General features: G+C 42.4%; 1 protein-coding gene across 2 annotated transcripts in view; it reads left to right on the top strand.

Moving 5' to 3' along the window:
- G3BP1 (G3BP stress granule assembly factor 1) overlaps nt 1-18,186 on the top strand; it is a 62,650-nt gene extending 44,464 nt beyond the window's left edge. The window contains exons 1-12 of one of the 2 annotated variants that reach the window (XM_063447860.1): nt 6,477-6,607; nt 11,024-11,137; nt 11,436-11,517; nt 11,673-11,846; nt 11,957-12,047; nt 13,257-13,350; nt 13,656-13,869; nt 14,194-14,295; nt 14,806-14,920; nt 15,354-15,479; nt 16,543-16,652; nt 16,832-18,186. In XM_063447860.1, coding sequence (XP_063303930.1) covers nt 11,043-11,137; nt 11,436-11,517; nt 11,673-11,846; nt 11,957-12,047; nt 13,257-13,350; nt 13,656-13,869; nt 14,194-14,295; nt 14,806-14,920; nt 15,354-15,479; nt 16,543-16,652; nt 16,832-17,041 — 1,413 coding nt within the window. In that variant the 5' untranslated portion in view covers nt 6,477-6,607; nt 11,024-11,042 and the 3' untranslated portion in view covers nt 17,042-18,186. Of the gene's footprint in view, nt 1-6,476; nt 6,608-11,023; nt 11,138-11,435; nt 11,518-11,672; nt 11,847-11,956; nt 12,048-13,256; nt 13,351-13,655; nt 13,870-14,193; nt 14,296-14,805; nt 14,921-15,353; nt 15,480-16,542; nt 16,653-16,831 lie in introns of those variants that run through there. The other variant, XM_063447859.1, reaches the window with a different exon arrangement.
- The last annotated feature ends 265 nt before the right edge of the window (nt 18,187-18,451 follow it).

Genomic DNA, 18,451 nt, shown 5'->3' with positions numbered 1-18,451 from the left:
TCCAGCACGAAGTCTGGCTGGTTCCCGAATATGGCCCTGCCATTCCAAGCCTGCATGCAGTTCAGCCACCAGTGTAGCTCCTCCCGAACTTCGGCCGACATTGGAACCGGTTGGTCGTATGTAGGTTGTCTGCGAAGAAATCTTGCCTTGAGGCGCTGCATGGCCCTGTAGTGCAGGGGTCCGGGGAGAATGGCCTGGATGGACCAGTAATCGTAGGGGTATGGTTGTCCGACGAAGGACTTTCCGGATCGCCCTGCGGATGGCCGTAATTTTGGTAGCCGGGAGGTGAAGATTGCATGATGTGGAGTCTATTACGAATCCGAGGAATTGAACTGATTGAGCCGGGATCATTGTGGACTTGGGTCGACGACGAAACCTAGAGACTCCAAAAGGTGTACTGTGTGATTCGTGTGTCTCCGCAGAGTCCCTGCATCCTCGTCGAAGATCAGGATGTCATTGAGGTAGATGATGCTTCTTATGCCTTGGGCTCTGAGTTTCGCCACTACTGGCTTCATAATCTTGGTGAAGCACAACGGGGCCGAACTGAGGCCAAACTGGAGGCAGGTGAATTTCCAGGGGGTCCCGTGCCAGAAGAAACGGAAGTAGGGACGGCTGTTTCTGTGTACCGGAATGGTAAGGTACGCATCCTTGAGGTCCAGACGAGTGAACCAGTCGTTGCGTCGAAGTAAGTCCCGGAGAAGGTGGATACCTTCCATTTTGAAATGTCGGTATACCACGTGAGAATTGAGCTCTCTGAGATTGATAACGGGGCGAAATTCGCCGGTTTTCTTCCTGACCAGGAAGATATTGCTGTAGAAACCGGAGCTGGTTGGATGGTACCCTTGGAGCGCAGTTCTCGTAGCTCCGCGTCTATGAGGCGGGCGTCTGCCCGTGTAGTCTGGATTGGACGTGGAGGGGCCTGCTGGAGCGGGGTCGAGTCTAACTCTATTCGATAGCCCCGCACCGTTTGGAGGATCCACGCGTTTGAAGATAGGTCTGCCCAGTTCTGGAAAAAAAGAGAAACACGACCTGCGATATGACAGGAGGTTAGAGGCAGGGTATGATTTCGACTTACCGTTGGAGAATCTTGCCCTTGAGCGTCCTCTGCTGCCTCGGCCACGATCAGATCCCCTGAATTGGTGGAATCTACGTCGGGTAGATGAGTCTGGGTAGAACGGTTGAGTCCTTGTTCTACGGGGGCCGGATGGCCAAAAACGGCTGGCGGCACGGCCCCTCTGCTGTCCAGCCCTTCCAAAAACACCATGGGTGTGAGAACCGCGGAAGACTTTCCGCATCGAAGTTTGTGCCTTATTAAGGGACGTAAATATATTGACCCTTTTATTTAATTCCTTAAGGAAGGCCTCTCCGAACAATTTACCCTGTGCCAAGGGTCCTAATTCTTTATCCCCCAGTTCGACCAGTTTTTCGTCGATACGGTAAAGTGTTGCTCGGCGCCTCTCCAAAAAGAGGGCTACGTTGGTGTTCCCTAGGAAACAGAAACACCTCTGTGCCCATTCCCGGGTATCTCGTGCCCACTCACGCACCGTATCTGGGGTAAAAGTGTCAGCCCTTTCATAGGCGTCATCCGCCATATCCATAATTCTAGCTAGCGGCCCACTGGCGTCTAGCAGTTTGTCCTGCGCTCCTTTAAAACCGCGCTCTATGCCTTTGCGCGGGTCCCGACCCCCTCGGGACATGAATGTAGTCATGAGCGGGTCAAATTCAGGGGTGTGCGCCACTTTGTCTGGTAGGCTAGGCCGAGGGCATTCGGATCTCATCCGATTCCTCACTTTGTCCAGAGATTTCCTGAGCCAGAAGTGCATAAACCTTGCCAAATGCTCGGGTGGTGACCATTCTTAACGGGGATGACGGATGTTTCTCGGGTCAAACATTTGGAGGCCCGAATTGTCAAGGAAAATCTCTGTGCCCTCCTGTGGGTTATCCATGGATGTAGCTATGGAGTCTTGGGGCTCACCCAGACTCTGCTCCCTTATGAAGTAAGGGTCGGAGTTGGCCGCGGAATCCCTGTCAGAGTCCTCCTGGTCGGAGACTGCCGCCTGCCATCCATCCAGCACAGCTAGTGCATGAGAGGGTTCTGAGTCTTGCTCACCTGAGGAAAGCTGTGCGAGGTCGTGGGTAGCACGAACCGTGGCTTTTCTGCGCTTAGCAGGGGCTTTCCCTTTAGATTTGCGTGGCTTCGCCCTTCCAATGGCATTTAGGCCGATGGGAGCGTTCTCTGGAGGAGTTTGAGTCTTCGGAGTCCGCTCTATAGTGAACCCGTTTAGAGACGGGCTTAGGGGCCTCAGAATCTGTTGGGAACGACTTAGAAGCGGCCTTTTCCATAGCTGCAGCCACAGCTGCTGTTATCATGGCCTGGAGGTCTGAGGTTTGTGATTCCTCCATGATCTGGAATGGGTATTCGGGGCTCACCCGATAAATTGCGTGAGAGCACTTAGGCACAATTAGTGGAGAGACCTGGGGACCATAGGTGGTATGGTATCTGTAATGAAAAACCTGAGACTAGAGACCTGTAGGTTGTAGTATGATGAAGAGGGCTGTGTCACTGGGGCTCACCCAGGTAATCGGAATCCTGCATGAACAGGTCAGCTTAGCAGCACAAAATGGGGGCTCACCCTGGCCAGAATAAGGTACAGACCAACTGGCTAAAACCAACCCCAAGTGCAAGGCACTAACCTGACTTGGTCCCACTGAGTGAAAAAGGCAGGATGCAAGAAGGATTTCCAGTTGCTTGCAGTGGAATAGCTGGAGAAGAAAACAGACCGTGTTTATCCCTTTAAGATGGCCACCGAACTGACCGCTGTTAGTATGGGGAGAATAGTACCTCCCCCAGTTTGGGCGGCAAAACTAGATGCCTGCCGTTCGTGTAATTAAAACTGCCGAACGTGCGTATAGTAAAATGGGCGCGAACGCCTAAAAAAGGCGATCGCGCCAAACTGCCGAACGAGAAGCGTTCGGTAGAAAAAAACGAATAGTCTATGTGCGGTCGCACAGAAAACAACCGCGGGCATTCGCGTAAAAATGGTGATCGCGCCAAACTACCGAACGGAAGGTTCGGTAGAAGAAAACGGTTGTGTGCGAGCGCACAGAAAAGCCGTTGACAGAAGACAGAGGTATGGAGAGAGAGGACAGACGGCGGGGAGCCGTGAACGACACCTGGGCAGCCAGAGGCAAAGTCCCAGGGGTATACAGATAGGGGTAAGAGAAATACTAGGGTAAGTATACAAAGGCACAGTTATAGAACTAAATGAGGATATTGAAAAATATAAGCTGAATACTGAGAAGTCAAAATTTGTACTTAGCTTGTGATGGAGCAGCAAAGAAAGAGGAAATGATGTCATATGTCACACCTCTTATACCCTATACTACATTGTGATTGGTTCAAAGTTTTGTCACTCTTTTCTTTGCTGCTATGGAGTTAGTAAAGAAAGATTATGCAAAATACGAAGCCTCCTTTCATGTGATAAAATTCACACTTAAAAACCTGAACCTGTCACGTCTCTTTTACAGCACTTCAACTTCACAAAATAGCGTCTAGTTCATACATTGGGCATATTGTTTTACTCAGAATATGTAACTGAGCATAATTTGGGGATTTTTATGACAGTGGTACATATTAAGTGTAAGAAATACTCTGCAAAAATGCAACATATATGTAAAAATGCCATTTTTTTCCCCTCACCACATTGACATAAATTGGTGAAAAAATGGTTACAAGTTAAGGCACAATATACACCATTTAAGATACCCTGCGGCGTCTGCTTTATCAAATGAAAGCCCTTTGTGGGGTTATTTGAACAGTCCCTAAAACAATCCCTATAATACCCTAAAATGAGAGATAGGCCCGTCAAACCCATTTACGAAAATGTTAAAGGACCACTCTAGTGCCAGGAAAACATACTAGTTTTCCTGGCACTAGAGTGCCCTGAGGGTGCCCCCACCCTCAGGGACCCCCTCCCGTCCGGCTCTGGAAAGGGGAAAAGGGTTAAAACTTACCTTTTTCCAGTGCTGGGCGGGGAGCTCTCCTCCTCCTCTCCGCCTCCGTTCCGCCCCGTCGGCTGAATGCGCACGTGCGGCAAGAGCTGCGCGCGCATTCAGCCGGTCTCATAGTAAAGCATTTACAATGCTTTCCTATGGACGCTTGCGTGCTCTCACTGTGATTTTCACAGTGAGAATCACGCAAGCGCCTCTAGCGGCTATCAGTGAGACAGCCACTAAAGGATTAGGGGGAAGGCTTAACCCATTAATAAACATAGCAGTTTCTCTGAAACTGCTATGTTTATTAAAAAATGGGTTAACCCTAGCTGGACCTGGCACCCAGACCACTTCATTAAGCTGAAGTGGTCTGGGTGCCTAGAGTGGTCCTTTAACTATAGAAACGGAAATGGCCTTGTCTCTTATATGGCATTGTAGCTTTACAGAAAAGTGCCAAATGGCATACAATGGGGGTATCCTTATACTCAGCAGATTTAGCTGAACACAATATGGGGTTCTGTGCAGGAACAAAAACCTTGTTATATGTTTATATGCCAAAATAAAGAAAAAACACAATTTTACTCCAATATTTAGCAGAGATTGGCGATGAAATGGCTACGTAAAAAGTGTCAAACTAACCATAGGTAAATCGCACTTGATGTCTACTTTATATAAATATATACTTGTGTGTGGCAATTTTGTTTTCCGTGATGGCTACTAAACCTACAAGACAAACACAGCAAATTCTAAAATTGTTGCACATTGAAATTTTAGTCCTTGTATTTTGTGACCTGTAGCTTTCAAAATAAGCTAAAAATCCTAGACATATGATGTATTCTATAAATCAAGACACATTAATGAATTTGTTTTCAATTACTTTTTCTAAGTTGGACATATTATGCAGATGCTATTATTGCCAAAACTGTGAAAAATATTTTTTACATTTTTTTTGTTGTTGCCATTTTTATATAATTAATGAGAATGTATCTATGTATATGTGACATCAAATTAAAGCCCTGTTTGCCCTCTAAAAAACGATATATAATATGTGTTGGTGCAATAAATGATTAGAGATGCAAATTGCATTTGAACACAAACAGCAAAAAATGCAAAATTGGCTTGTGTCCTTAAAGGACCACTATAGTGCCAGGAAATATTACTCGTTTTCATGGCACTATAGTGCCCTGAGGGTGCCCCCACCCTCAAGGTCCCCCTCCTGCCGGGCTCTGGGGAGAGTAAAGGGTAAAAAACTTACCTTTATTCCAGCGCCGGGCGGGGAGCTCTCCTCCTCCTCTCCGATCCTCCCTTTCGGCTGAATGCGCATGTGCGGCAAGATCTGCGCGCGCATTCAGCCGGTCTCATAGGAAAGCATTTACAATGCTTTCCTATGGACGCTTGCGTGCTCTCACTGTGATTTTCACAGTGAGAATCACGCAAGCGCCACTAGCGGCTGTCAGTGAGACAGCCCCTAGAGGATTTGGAGGCTAGATTAACCCTATTATAAACATAGCAGTATCTCTAAAACTGCTATGTTTATAATAAAAAGGGTTAATCCTAGAGGGACCTGGCACCCAGACCACTTCATTAAGCTGAAGTGGTCTGGGTGCCTATAGTGGTCCTTTAAGGGTAAGACAAGCTTCTGAAGCCATGTCCTTAAGGGGTTAAAATCTTTTTAAACACTACAGGCAAAGCAATCTGTACAGGTTATGGTGCTTTTTGTGATTTAAAAAAAAAAAAAAAAAAAAAGTATTGTTTAATCTTTTAGAGGCTAGTTTTATTTTAACTGCATTAGCACAAAAATATTGCTACAATAACCAATAGGATATCAAGAAAAAGTGATCTGCGTGTTTTACATGTGTTTTGCTATAGATATTATGTGGATAGAGTGGGTTCATAGTAACATTGTTTCCCCATGTATGTATAAAATCATTTATTAAACCATTATTCCCCCTCTCCTGTTGGGGAGCTGAGCCCTCTCTTTGTGAGAGTGGGTGCATAGCCTATGTAGCCCAGTAGGTGCTAATACTGATTGAGAGCCGCCTGCTCTATGACCATGTATGAGCTTAACCAGCTGGGCAGTTTATCTTTAAGAAAACCGTTTCCCAGCTGCCAATCATCGCTATCCCTGCTCTCGCATTGGTCGGAGTGCTGAACTTCCCGCCTCTCTTTATTCCAACTCAGGGTTTCCCGACCAAGCTTCCAGGGGTTTTTTGCCTGCAGCTGCAACCACACTACTTTTTTCTTTCCTAAGATACGGCTCAGCTAATGAGCGTTCGCCTTCTTACACAATATCCTCGTGACGTCACTGGAGCACGCCTACTTTTTTGTACGGCGTTCTTTCATTGGCTGAGTGCTGGGGCACGTAAAAAGTCTTCGCGAAAAGAAAAATAACCGCCATTGGTTATTTCCTTTGTCAGTAACAGCTGGGCTACGCCTCTTAGCCAATCCGCTACCGAGTCGTTAAAAGTGCGGTCTGTGATTGGTGGAGACTGTCTAGCAGGTTAGGTTGCGCTCCTGGTATATGTAACCGGTAGCTGAGCACGCCGCTGCTTCTGTGAAGTGATCTTGAGCACCTTCGGAGCACAGAGCCCGCCTCATACAGAATCTTCAGACGGTAAGCGGCTACCCCTCTCTCCCTCTAACCGCCACCTGTGTAACGGCTCCCACATCCTCTCTGTGACCCCGCTCTCTCCTTCACCTAACAACACCGCGAGCCCTGCGGCCTGGGCGCCTCCACGCTGCACACACGGCGACCGCCATCACCCCACCGTGTGTGTTGCACTTCCTGTGACTGAGTGTCCGAGTTACCCATTCACTGTGTGCAGGGGGGTGGGTTCTATTAATTAGCGGTACAGTGAGTGCATGAGAGCCGAGCGCTCTCCGTGCTGGCGGTCAGAGCCGTCTCTGACATTCTGTTCTATCAGTCCGGACACGCGTTTTCCTGCGAGTCTGTACACGGGGTGTACTGGGCATCATGGGAAACGTAGTCCGTAACCGCTGCCGTGTCCACACCTTGACCCCTGGCAGCCATTAACCAGCCCCCCTCCCCCCGGGCTTTGTCAGGGGAGATCCTGCTAGGCCCGAGTCTCCTCACTCCGTGTGTAATGCTAGTGCCCGGGGGCTCCGTGTATCAGCATGTTGTATCACCTGTGCTGGTTAGGCAGCATGTAGCACGGCTGCACTGGGAGCTGCTATTTATGGGGGTCTCGGTGACCCCTGGGGAAGGAGTCCCAATAAAGCCAGCTCGGCAGCTGCTGGGTTACCGTAATGTGCAGCTCTGGGAAACTAGAGCGCCGGCAGATATCATCTTATCTTCACTTTCCTGTCCAGTTTGATGGAAAATACCAACATAAGTAGCATTTTCAGTGTAACTCACTTATTCGTTTTAACATTTTGACTTTTACTCTGTAGATGAGGAAGATGATGTTGCTCTAAGTTCCAGCGTAAAAAAAAATACGTGTATATAGTTTACCTTTATTGAATACGTTTCCTAAGGGTCACATATATTTAGTAATTGAAATAATTTAGCAAAGTTAAGCTAGTATAAGAGAGCTCGACCTCATTTTACTGCACAGTGCTGTGTAATCTGTTGGTGTTTTATAATTAACTTTTATATAGTTATTTTTGCTTGCAAAATTGAGTGCTATTTTTAGATGTATTGATATCCATAAGCTTCAGCAATAGCTGTATGATTAACCTACATTTAATGTTTCATAACCCAACATGCCGTGCATGAAAAGTGCCAAATAACTTTATATCTAACTGATGCTGTTTGTGTAAGGGGCAGTGTTGTCATGTAATTTGGTATTTGATTGTATGCTGTGAGTGTAATATGTGAGAAAGGTGCTTTAATCCTTATAGGAAAGCTTTTCATTTTGTAATGAAAGTATTAAGAAAATTTGGCATACTGGATGGGCCGAATGGTTCTGCCCTCACATTCTATGTATGATATGGCGTGTATTAGAACTTATGTGTCCATTGTTTTGGAAATCCTACATATAAGTTCATGTGGATTGGCACTGCTCTATGTGGGTGGCCATCTTAAGTCATTGGACGCACATTTTATCGGACTAAAATCTGTGCAGGTAATAAAGAACTAGATTGCGTTCAAGATTTCACAAATGTACAAGCACCAGGCATCTCAAATGCACAGTGGGATGGTTTCAGTCTTCTAAATTTTGTTTTTGGTAAAATGGCCGCCCTCCCATAACAATAGTAAGCTAGGAGATACATTAAAATCAAGAATTTACTTATTTGGAATCATTAAAAAAGACTTTATTAAATAGAAGTTAATTTATAGTAATTTTTTGTATAACTTCTACATCTTAGGATTTTTTTTTTTTAAACTTTTAACTCTTATTTAAACACTGTTGGCACTGAGACCACTTCAGCTAATTGAAGTGGTGTGGGTGCTGTGACCCTCTTGCACTTAGTGCTGCAATGTAAAGCATTGCAGCTCTAAGAATCCAGAGGGATTCTGGAATTCAAACCGACCTTTGGATGGTTATCTGATGCTGAACATCCTAACGGACCTCCATAGTCAGATTTTCCCCATCTGACAGAATTAAAAAATGCTTTCCTATTGGGGGGCTTTTAATGCGCGCAGTCACTGCCGCGCATGTGCATTGGGTCTCCCGTCAGCAGGGGAGGAGTGTGGGCTGAGGGGAATCTGCGCTGGATTCAGGTAAGTGGCTAAAGGGGTTTTAACCTCATCAGCCCTGCGGGAGGGGGGACCTAGTAACCCTATAGTGCCAGGAAAACGGGTTTTAATAACTTAAATAACATAAAATTCCAACCACTGTCTAGGATAAAAAAAAGTATAATGTGCAAGCTCAAAATGGGAGCTTATCGGAGCTGTGCCTGTTCTATTTTACAGGGGCACTACTATAGTTACCCAAACAACTCTAGCATAGTGAAGCAGTTTTGGTGTATAGCTAATTCCTCTGCAATATTCACTGCTCAACACTCTGCCATTTAGGAGGCAAATCACTTTATTTATGCAACCTTAGTCCCACTTCCCTACATGTAACTTGCACAGCCTTCCTAAACATTAGGGATCGACCGATTATTGGTGTGGCCAATATTCTGTATTTTTAGCAATATCGATATCTGCCAATAAAGATATTGATATTGATAATGCAGGCCAAGGTCCTTTGGGGGGGGGGCACACTCTTACCTTCCCATCAGCTCCCCAGTTTAACTCTCTTGCAAGTTCCGCGGCCATCAGAGCTTCTTGGAAGGCATGTAAGAGTATGCTAGGACTGCCACGGGCCCCCAGGGAATGCCATTCATCTCTCCCTGGCCAGGTAAGAGGCCAGGCCCATTTTACACACATTACATGCACAAACACACTGCATTCACCAAACACACACTCTGCATTCATTATATACACACTATACCCTGCGTTCACTATACCCACTGTATGTATATTTTGTGCATTTACCTTAATAAAAACAAAATCCGCTAAAAAATAAACTAATAACCATGTTCAGTTAACAGTAGATTTGTGTAGAAATGGTTTATTTTTAAGTGGTTAATTTAGAGTATCGGTAAGCTATCGGCCTGAAAGTTTATCGGTAGCGGCTCTAAAAAAAATGATCTGTCGATCCCTACTAAACATGTCCTTATATAGTCATCTAATGTTTATACTCCCTTTATTGTAAATTTCTTTTTAGTTTAGAATTTTTCTCCTGCTCTGTTAATAGCTTGCTAGACCTTCAGCAGCCTCCTGTATGTAATTAAAGTTTAATTTACAGAGCAGGAGTTATAGACTTTTAAAGTAAGTTCCATCTGATTGAAAATAAAAAACAATTTTGTTTTCATGCAGGCCATGTCAATCACAGCCATGGAAGGTGTGGCTGGAGCTGCCTAAATAAATACAAGTGATGTAATGTCTAAATGGCAGGGAATTTAGCAGTGAGTCTTCAGGGGTATGATGTTTACACCAAAACCTGTATCACTGACCCTATAGTGTTAAAATGCAGTTTAGTCCACTTTAGCCCCTGGAAACTGATGCATGTGACATATGCACACATCGATAGAATTAAGCTGTCAGCGGTAGGCATGCTTTCTTGCAAACATACACATTGGCATAGGGTCTACGCCAATAGTCTATTTTTCAGGATGAAGTATTGCTCAAAATCTATACATTTATTGGTGCTTTTACTAGCACAAAATATAGATGTATTTGCATGTGAAATCTATTTACATGGAGTGAAAGTAAGCATGGCACGTTTCCTTAGATTCCTCCGTGTTAGAGAATTGAGCAGTGAGACTACAGGGGCAGGATCTATACTCCAAAGGAGTATGAGGAGCTAAAGGGACACCCAGAACACTTCTTCCCACATAGTGTTTAAAACGACGCTGGACGTCCTCGCGCTATGCATGAGGACCTCCAGTGTCACCGAAATACTCATAGGAAAGCATTGAATAACACTTTCCTATGGGGAGGTCTAATGCATCAGAACGGACCTCCAGGGTCAGATTTTCCCCATTTGAAAGAATTGAAAAATGCTTTCCTATGGGGAGGTCTAATGCGCGCGGCCGTTGCCGTCCCATGTGCATTAGGTCTACTCGTCGGCGGGGAAGGAGTGTGGACGGAGCCTGGTGCTGGATTCAGGCAAGTCACTGAACAGCAACGTGGGAAGGGAGGGAGAGGGGCACTGCAGTGGTATGTTTTCCTGGCACTGGAGAGTCCCTTTAATCCACAAAGGTAATTATTGCAGTTTTGTAAAAACTGCAGTAATTACCTTTCTAGGGATAAGGGTGCTAGGATGCTGCACCCGTGCCACTTCAATGGGCGAAAGTGGTCTGGGTGTCTATAGTGTCACTTTAAAGAACTACCTATTCCAAAAAACAAAAATGTTATTAACAATGTCCGCAAGGGTTTCTCTAACCAGAAACAGACCACTGTTCAGACTGAATCCTCCTTCTCCATGGAAAGTATGATACAGATATTTCCAGCGGTAGTTTTAAAACCATAGTAATGTACTAGTTATTCTTTAACTTTTTTAATGTTCTGTTTTTACAGATTCCAACTAGGTAAAGAAATGGTTATGGAGAAGCCAAGTCCCCTGCTTGTCGGGCGGGAATTTGTGCGCCAATATTACACGCTACTCAACCAAGCACCAGACTTCCTGCACCGGTATGACTTTAAATTACATTTAGGGGGTAAAATTAAAAACATACAATATATTATTGGGACAAAAAAAATATTGTTGCGTTTATCCATGTATCTAGAGCTCTGATGCTTACATCACATTTTTGTTTCTATGTAAGATTGCGAGCTTTGGGCTCACATATAGGGCACGCTTGGTACCACAACCACAGACTAGTGTTCATGATTCTTGGATTGGATTCTTCATTTGTCATGTAGGGGGCGTGGGGAATATGATATCAAGTGTGGCTTTTTTTTTTTTTTATAAATTTATTTTTCTTTCTAGATTTTATGGGAAAAGCTCCTCTTATGTGCACGGTGGCCTGGACAATAGTGGCAAACCAGCTGATGCAGTCTATGGACAAACTGTAAGCATGTTTTCGCAATCATTTTTTATATATATATATATATATATATATATATATATATATATATATATATATATATATATATATATATATATATACACACACATTGATGATTGTATTCTAGAAACCAATGCATGTTTGTTTCCACTGTTTAGGATATTCATAAAAAAGTGATGTCCCTGAATTTTAAAGATTGTCGCACAAAGATACGTCATGTTGATGCTCATGCCACAATTAATGATGGAGTCGTCGTCCAAGTCATGGGCGAGCTTTCCAATAACAGACAACCTATGCGCAGATTTATGCAGTCATTTGTCTTGGCGCCAGAGGTAAGACTCTCTTTTTGACTGCTGTGAAGTGTAGTCTAATACTTAATGTGGGACCACTGTAGAAAGATTTCTCGGCAATAAGCTTAATGTTCTGTCTTTCTTCTTTTTAGGGCTCTGTGGCAAATAAATTTTATGTACATAACGATATATTCCGTTACCAAGATGAGGTTTTTGGTGACTCTGACACGGAGCCACCTGAAGGTATGTTGGCAATGCACTTAAATATTTGATCGGTTTGCTTAGACTGGGCTTATGTAGATAAGGCCCGCTGGATTAGTTGGTTAAAGATGCTCTTGGCAGGGTCTTATTTACTGTCACAGCCTACAGATAAAAAACAAATTGCTTATTCGTGTAGATTTTATAGTACAACGTGGGACTGTTTGAAGTTTACAGTTAATATTTGAACTCTGCATTGTTGATACATTCAAAGACGTGTGATGTCATCACATTTACTTTGTTCTGTAGACTTGCATCTACCTTAAATGAAAATGCCAGGCACGAACATTATACCCTCCCAGTTTAACTTGTCAAAGGATTCTAAAATGGTTTGACATCTTGCCTGCGTCCCACTGGGTGCATGCAGTCGCATACTGCGCCTGAATTCTCCTTGTGATTTGGCTCCACTGGGCCACACTTCTTGGCTCAGAGTGATTGCAGTCTTCTTTAGCTCCGTGAAGACATCTGCTCTCATCCTGGATAAAAACTCAAGTGGTGCATGTGCCTGGCAACACAGGAAAGTTGTCAAACTCTTCTAAAACTTTACACTAAAAGAGTGTGGGATGTTATGCTTCTTGGAGTGTTCGTTTTCAGTAGTAGTAACTTTTTATGATGAAGCATTGCTTTTTTTTTCTTCTATTTAGGAACAACGTAATGGTGTCAATGTGGCTTGTATTTGGATAAAGACGTGCAGCTTGTGCACTGGTGTTTGTAGACTAATTTCCCATAATAACTAGCAATCCTTTGTGGACTGTTATCTGATGCTTGGTCAACCCAAACATCTCCAGTGCCAAAGTAACACTAAAGCAGTGGTTTCCAAACCTGTTCTCACGGCACTCCTACCAGTCCACAATTTAGGGATTACCCAGTTAGAAAAAATACACCTTTTGACACAACTCTGGCATCCCTAAATCACGGACTGGTAGGGATGCCTGGAGCACTTGTTTGGCAACCACTGCACTGCATTACTTTGATCTAGTGCATGGTTCACCAAACTCAGTCCCTCCAGATGTTAAATTATAACTCCCATGATTCTTTGAATGAAATCGCTAGTCAGATAATTATTGGAGTTCTAGTTGAACGTCTGGAGTCAGGAGAATCTTGAACGAGAGGAAAAACATCTTTGAAAGTTTAATTACACCCCAGAATTTAAGTATGTATTCTTAATGTATTTTTATTTTTCTGCTACTTAAGAGTCTGATGAGGATGTGGATGAGCCAGAGGGGAGACAACAAAGCCCGGATGTAGTTGCCACCGATGAAGGTGTCTTCTATGAACAACCTGGGAGGTAAAGTCAAACTTTGTATGCTTTCTACACCTGCACTACCCACCTGCTTACCTGATTTTCCTCAAAGATCTAATGTTGATTTATGTTTGGATTTATAGAGCAGGAGACTGACAATTCACTCTGTGTCCTAAATAATTAGAGTACCAACTCAATGTTCTAGAATTATTAGGGCTTAGCTTGTTCTCTTCACATCCTTGGATAGAGAGGGGGGTTTTCATGGTAGCAACTCTACCATTATATTTATAACTTTATGGATTTATATAACTAAACATTAAAATGTGTCTTTTTTTTTTTTTTTTTTTCAGTAACAATGATGTAGAGGAACAAGTGGATGAGCAAATTGTTGAAGCGGAACCTGAACCAGAGCCCGAACAAGAGCCTGAGCCAGAGGCTGAAGCAGTGGAGGAGAAATGTGAGCCTGTGTCAGAGGAACCCATTCAAGAAGAGGAAGAGGTGGTGGAAAAGAGCCCATCCCCACTTCCTGCAGAACCGGCCCCAGCAGTTCAAGAAGACTCTAGGGTAAATTATCTTTCTTCATATTGTACTCTATGCAGGACAGAGCACAAAATAAATCTAGAAAGGCTCACTATTGCAGATTACGATGCAGAATCTGAATTTTGTCTATCATCCCACAATGTTTATTTGCATAAGGTGTTTTTTTTTTTTTTTCTTTAAACATTCCGCTATCACATACGGATATGGAGTGTGATTTTTCTTTTAAAAAAATGTCTTCATCCATTTAATATAACATTTTTGCCTGACCTTTCTAAAAACTTGAACACTGTTCTTCACAATGTCAGTGTCATATATTTTAATTTATTTTTTTCCTCCATCTCATTCAAGGCTTTCTCTTGGGCGTCTGTAACAAGCAAAAATCTTCCACCAAGTGGTGCAGTTCCAGTATCAGGAATACCGCCGCACGTTGTGAAAGTGCAGGCATCACAGGTAAGCAGCTCTTTTGTACTGCATCTTTGAATACAAAATTCCAAAATAGTGTCATTTATTTTGTGATAAATCTTTCTTTATACACCTTATTTAAAAGTGAAATGTCATTTTTGGACTAAAAAATGAAGCAAACTTCAATCCTGTTTCTAAACAATGTTTATGCTAGTAACCTCCCGCCACTGGTGTTTGTAGACTAATTTCAAATAATAACTAGCAATCCTTTGTGGACTGTTATCTGATGCTTAGTCAACCCAAACATCTCCAGTGCCAAAGTAACACTAAAGCAGTGGTTTCCAAACATGTTCTCACGGCACTCCTACCAGTCCACAATTTAGAGATTACCCAGTTAGAAAAAATAGTTACTTGCCAATAGTTTAAAACAGTGGTACACTTCTTATTTTTCCTTCTGTTGTGACTTCTAGTTTTTCATCCCATAACATGATCTTTAATACTTAAACATGGGGTTGTAGCTTTACATTGCTTACTTTTTTTTTTCTTCACATTAACTAGCCTCGGCTAGAATCAAAATCTGAACCTTCAGTGTCCTCACAGCGAGCTCCACAGCGTGATCAACGAGTCAGAGAACAGAGAAATACAGTACCACCCCCTCGAGGACCTAGACCTGGTCAGTGTATTCTAACGTCTTATCGACTATAACAAAGAGTGTTAAATAATCTTTAATCTAAAATTAAGACTAAAACTATTTGGATTTGGTCATCTGATGTTTGAGCCAATGCCTTAGAAATATACAAGGGCATACATTTCATTAAACTCCTGTTCAACATTTTTAAATGTTTAAATGTGACCTTGATACAATTTGAGTTACACTGCACAGTAGTGTGACTAACCAATATGCATGATTATTTCTTGAGTGGAAGAAATGGTTGAATCTCTTCACGCAAAAATTAATTTTAAAGAGTCGTAAAGACAATTGTCACTAGGTTTGATAGGATTTTGCTGCAATAGCATCCGTCTTTTAATACTCCCCATCATTTTCCAAGCTTCCTTCACATGTTTAGATCTAACATTTTTTTTTTTGTGTGTGTTCGTTTCTTCAGTCAGAGAAGGTGAACCAGGAGAAGGGGAGACGCGACGTATAAATAGGTACCCAGACAGCCATCAGCTCTTTGTTGGAAACTTGCCTCATGATGTTGATAAAACAGAACTCAAAGAGTTCTTTCAAAGTAAGTAACGGTTTACTTTAAACTCTTGTAAGGTACTTGTTATAACATAAAATATAAATGACATTTTATCTACACATTGTTCTAGCAGATTTGCCTGATTTAAAAAAAAAAAAAAATTTTTTTTTTCTTCTCCTTTCTGTCATGTAATTCAGTGTTTGCTTATCAGCACGGAGATCAAATGACTGTGCTCTTCATGTCTGTTTGGGGAAACCTTCCTCTGGGCATATTCCTGCTTGAGTGAAGGCAGTGTCTGCCAAGGGAAGAATGGAAGAGGTGCAGGCTCTGTGAGCAGAGAAAAGGCCAGAATGATTTATTGCAAGAGCTTTAGACATGCAATGTGAGAATTTACAGCAAACAGAAGTGTTATTTATAGAAAACCTACTGTAGGGATATGCAGGGGGAATGTCTTACAGCAAGTGTAACACCCAAAACTTTATTGGTCCAAGCATGATACAGGGGTAATGGAAATAGAGTAAAATTTGAGCTTTTAAAAGTAAACTCTTAACTGTATATGATTTGAGCCAGATTGTTGGGGAAACTGCAAACCATCTGTCATGACAGGTTTGCTTTAAAGGAAATGGAAAAAGCAACTTTAGCGCTTTTATTTCCATTTCTACTCTGTGATACATGTTTTGCTAGCAAACGTAGAGGTATAGAGAAGAAACTACTTGTTACGGTAACTCCCTAGCTAGCACTGGCTATTGAATACAAGAACGGAGTGATGTGATATCACTCCATTCAGACACCAGTGCGATGACCACTAAGCCAGTATTCTGGCACCTTGGATGATTTTCTGCTTGGGAAGTGCCTCCAAGCAGGCGAAATCGGCACAGAAGAGGAGTGCCAGCATACCAGAAGTGTAACCCCTCTTTAATGAGATGTTATCAGGGAAGCAGCTGGCCTGGTAACGAGTGTCCCTTTAACTGCTTAAAGTATACTAAAGTGATTTTTCAGTCCTCAGGTGCAAATAAATGGATTTGGCACAAAATATGTATTGCCTATAGGCAATGTGTTTAATTACTCCACTGTTTTGGTTTTAATTATTTATTTTCTCCATCTCTAGCATATGGGAATGTTGTAGAGCTTCGTATAAACAGTGGAGGAAAGCTGCCCAACTTCGGCTTTGTTGTTTTTGACGATGCGGAACCTGTTCAGAAGATTTTGGGAAATAGGGTAAGAGTTAAATATTAACAGAATGTATGGATTGTGTGGCACTCTTTGGCTAGTTAATTATAGACAATTCACCAGCCTAAATTTGTTGCAGTATTTCAGTCTATAAAGCATGACACAACTTTAGTCTATAATATAGTGTTTAACCTTTATTTTAAATCTAATTTTGTTCTATTCCACAGCCCATTGTGTTCAGGGGAGATGTACGTCTGAATGTGGAGGAAAAGAAAACTAGAGCTGCAAGAGAGGGTGACCGCCGTGGGGAAAGACCCCGTGGCTTAGGTCCCCGAGGAGGTCTTGGAGGGGGTCTGAGGGGGCCACCTAGAGGTGCGATGACTCAGAAACCGAGTTTTGCAACGGGAAGGGGGGGTATGCAAGGCCCACGCCAATGATTTGTTCACCTGTCTTCTTGAGTGGGTCCTTCCATCAAAGGGACACAGTCTTCATCTGTCCTGCAGCCTTCTTCAATTTGGGCTTTGGGTGTTTTGGCATATTGCCCTATCATGACAGACTGCTACACTTCATCTGTCCCATCCCAACTTGTTTGTTGCAATTTACTTTGTTTTTTTGTTTTGCCTTCTTGATCCTTGTCCCAGAATCCACCATTTGCTGAACAATTACTTTGGAAGAAAATGGATGCTTTAAAAAAACAAAAAAAAAACACCCCTGCTTTCAGGAATTAAAAGGAATGGAACTATTAAACACCATCATGAAAGATACTCTTCAAAGCTCCGATGGGATGTTTGACGGATTGCTGTTCACACAAATTACTACCCTGCTTAGGGAGGCCTAGATTCCTAGGCGAAATATTCAGGTTTTGTTTGTTTATCCATTGCTGTGAGTAGAGTTGACAAAAGTAGCTACAAAAACGGCTCCATCCTGGCTGTTTTACTGCAAACAAAAGGTGTTCATTGGAATTTCTGTACTAACACTCATTTTGTACAGCGCTGTTGGAGTTAAAATATGAAACTACTGTTTTACCACTCAAATTTTGGATTTTGGGATAAGTTTTAAATGTCTAGCTACATGACTCAAGATTTGAATTGTGAATTTTTAAAATTTTTGTTTCCTTTTATTGGGAATATTTCCTTGTTTTTAGTTTATTTGTAAAAAAAAAAAAAAAAAACACTTCAAAAGAGCAAAATTATTGTGCCTTCTATTTATCTCATTCCAGTCTTGACAAATTATTACAAATAAACAACGGAAGTCGAATGTCCCAACTGCTGTTTCAGAAATTCCCTTTTTGGGGAAGAAATCTGGTTTTAAAAGGAGAACTATACTTACTTTATATGCTTCAAAGGGCTTGATAAAAATGTTACTGACTCGTTTTGTAAAGTGAACGAAATTTGGACAGAATTTTCCTTTTGTAGAGGCACAACCGATGTGGATATTTCAAATTTTCATGCATTTTGTTTAATGTTTTGTATACAAATTACAGGTCTTAATAATTCATTCAGTGACAACTCATAAAAACTGTTCATCTAAATTCTGCGGAATCTGACATTTTTATTTATAAACATCTTCCCTCTGAAAAATAGTGCATTTTAGTTGTGTTTTCTTTGCAGTTCAAGAAATTAAGTATCAGATGCAACTGCTAGACATCAGCTAGAAAAAATGCATTGTTGTTAGAATGAATAAAAAAAAACAAAGTTTCAAATAATCAAATGTAACTATTGGTACCTATTGCCACTCATTTTATTTCCTGGCTTTACACATGGTGAAAATGGAATACAGAGAGTGGAGATGACAACTGTGCGAACACAAATTGGCAATTTTCTGGCTTAAAAATAAAAAAGGGGAGG

This window comes from Pelobates fuscus, chromosome 3 (genome assembly GCF_036172605.1).
Source record: "Pelobates fuscus isolate aPelFus1 chromosome 3, aPelFus1.pri, whole genome shotgun sequence".
NCBI classification, from domain to species: domain Eukaryota; kingdom Metazoa; phylum Chordata; class Amphibia; order Anura; family Pelobatidae; genus Pelobates; species Pelobates fuscus.
The sequence above is the reverse complement of the archived record's forward strand: the minus strand, read 5'-3'. Positions and strand labels throughout refer to the sequence as shown.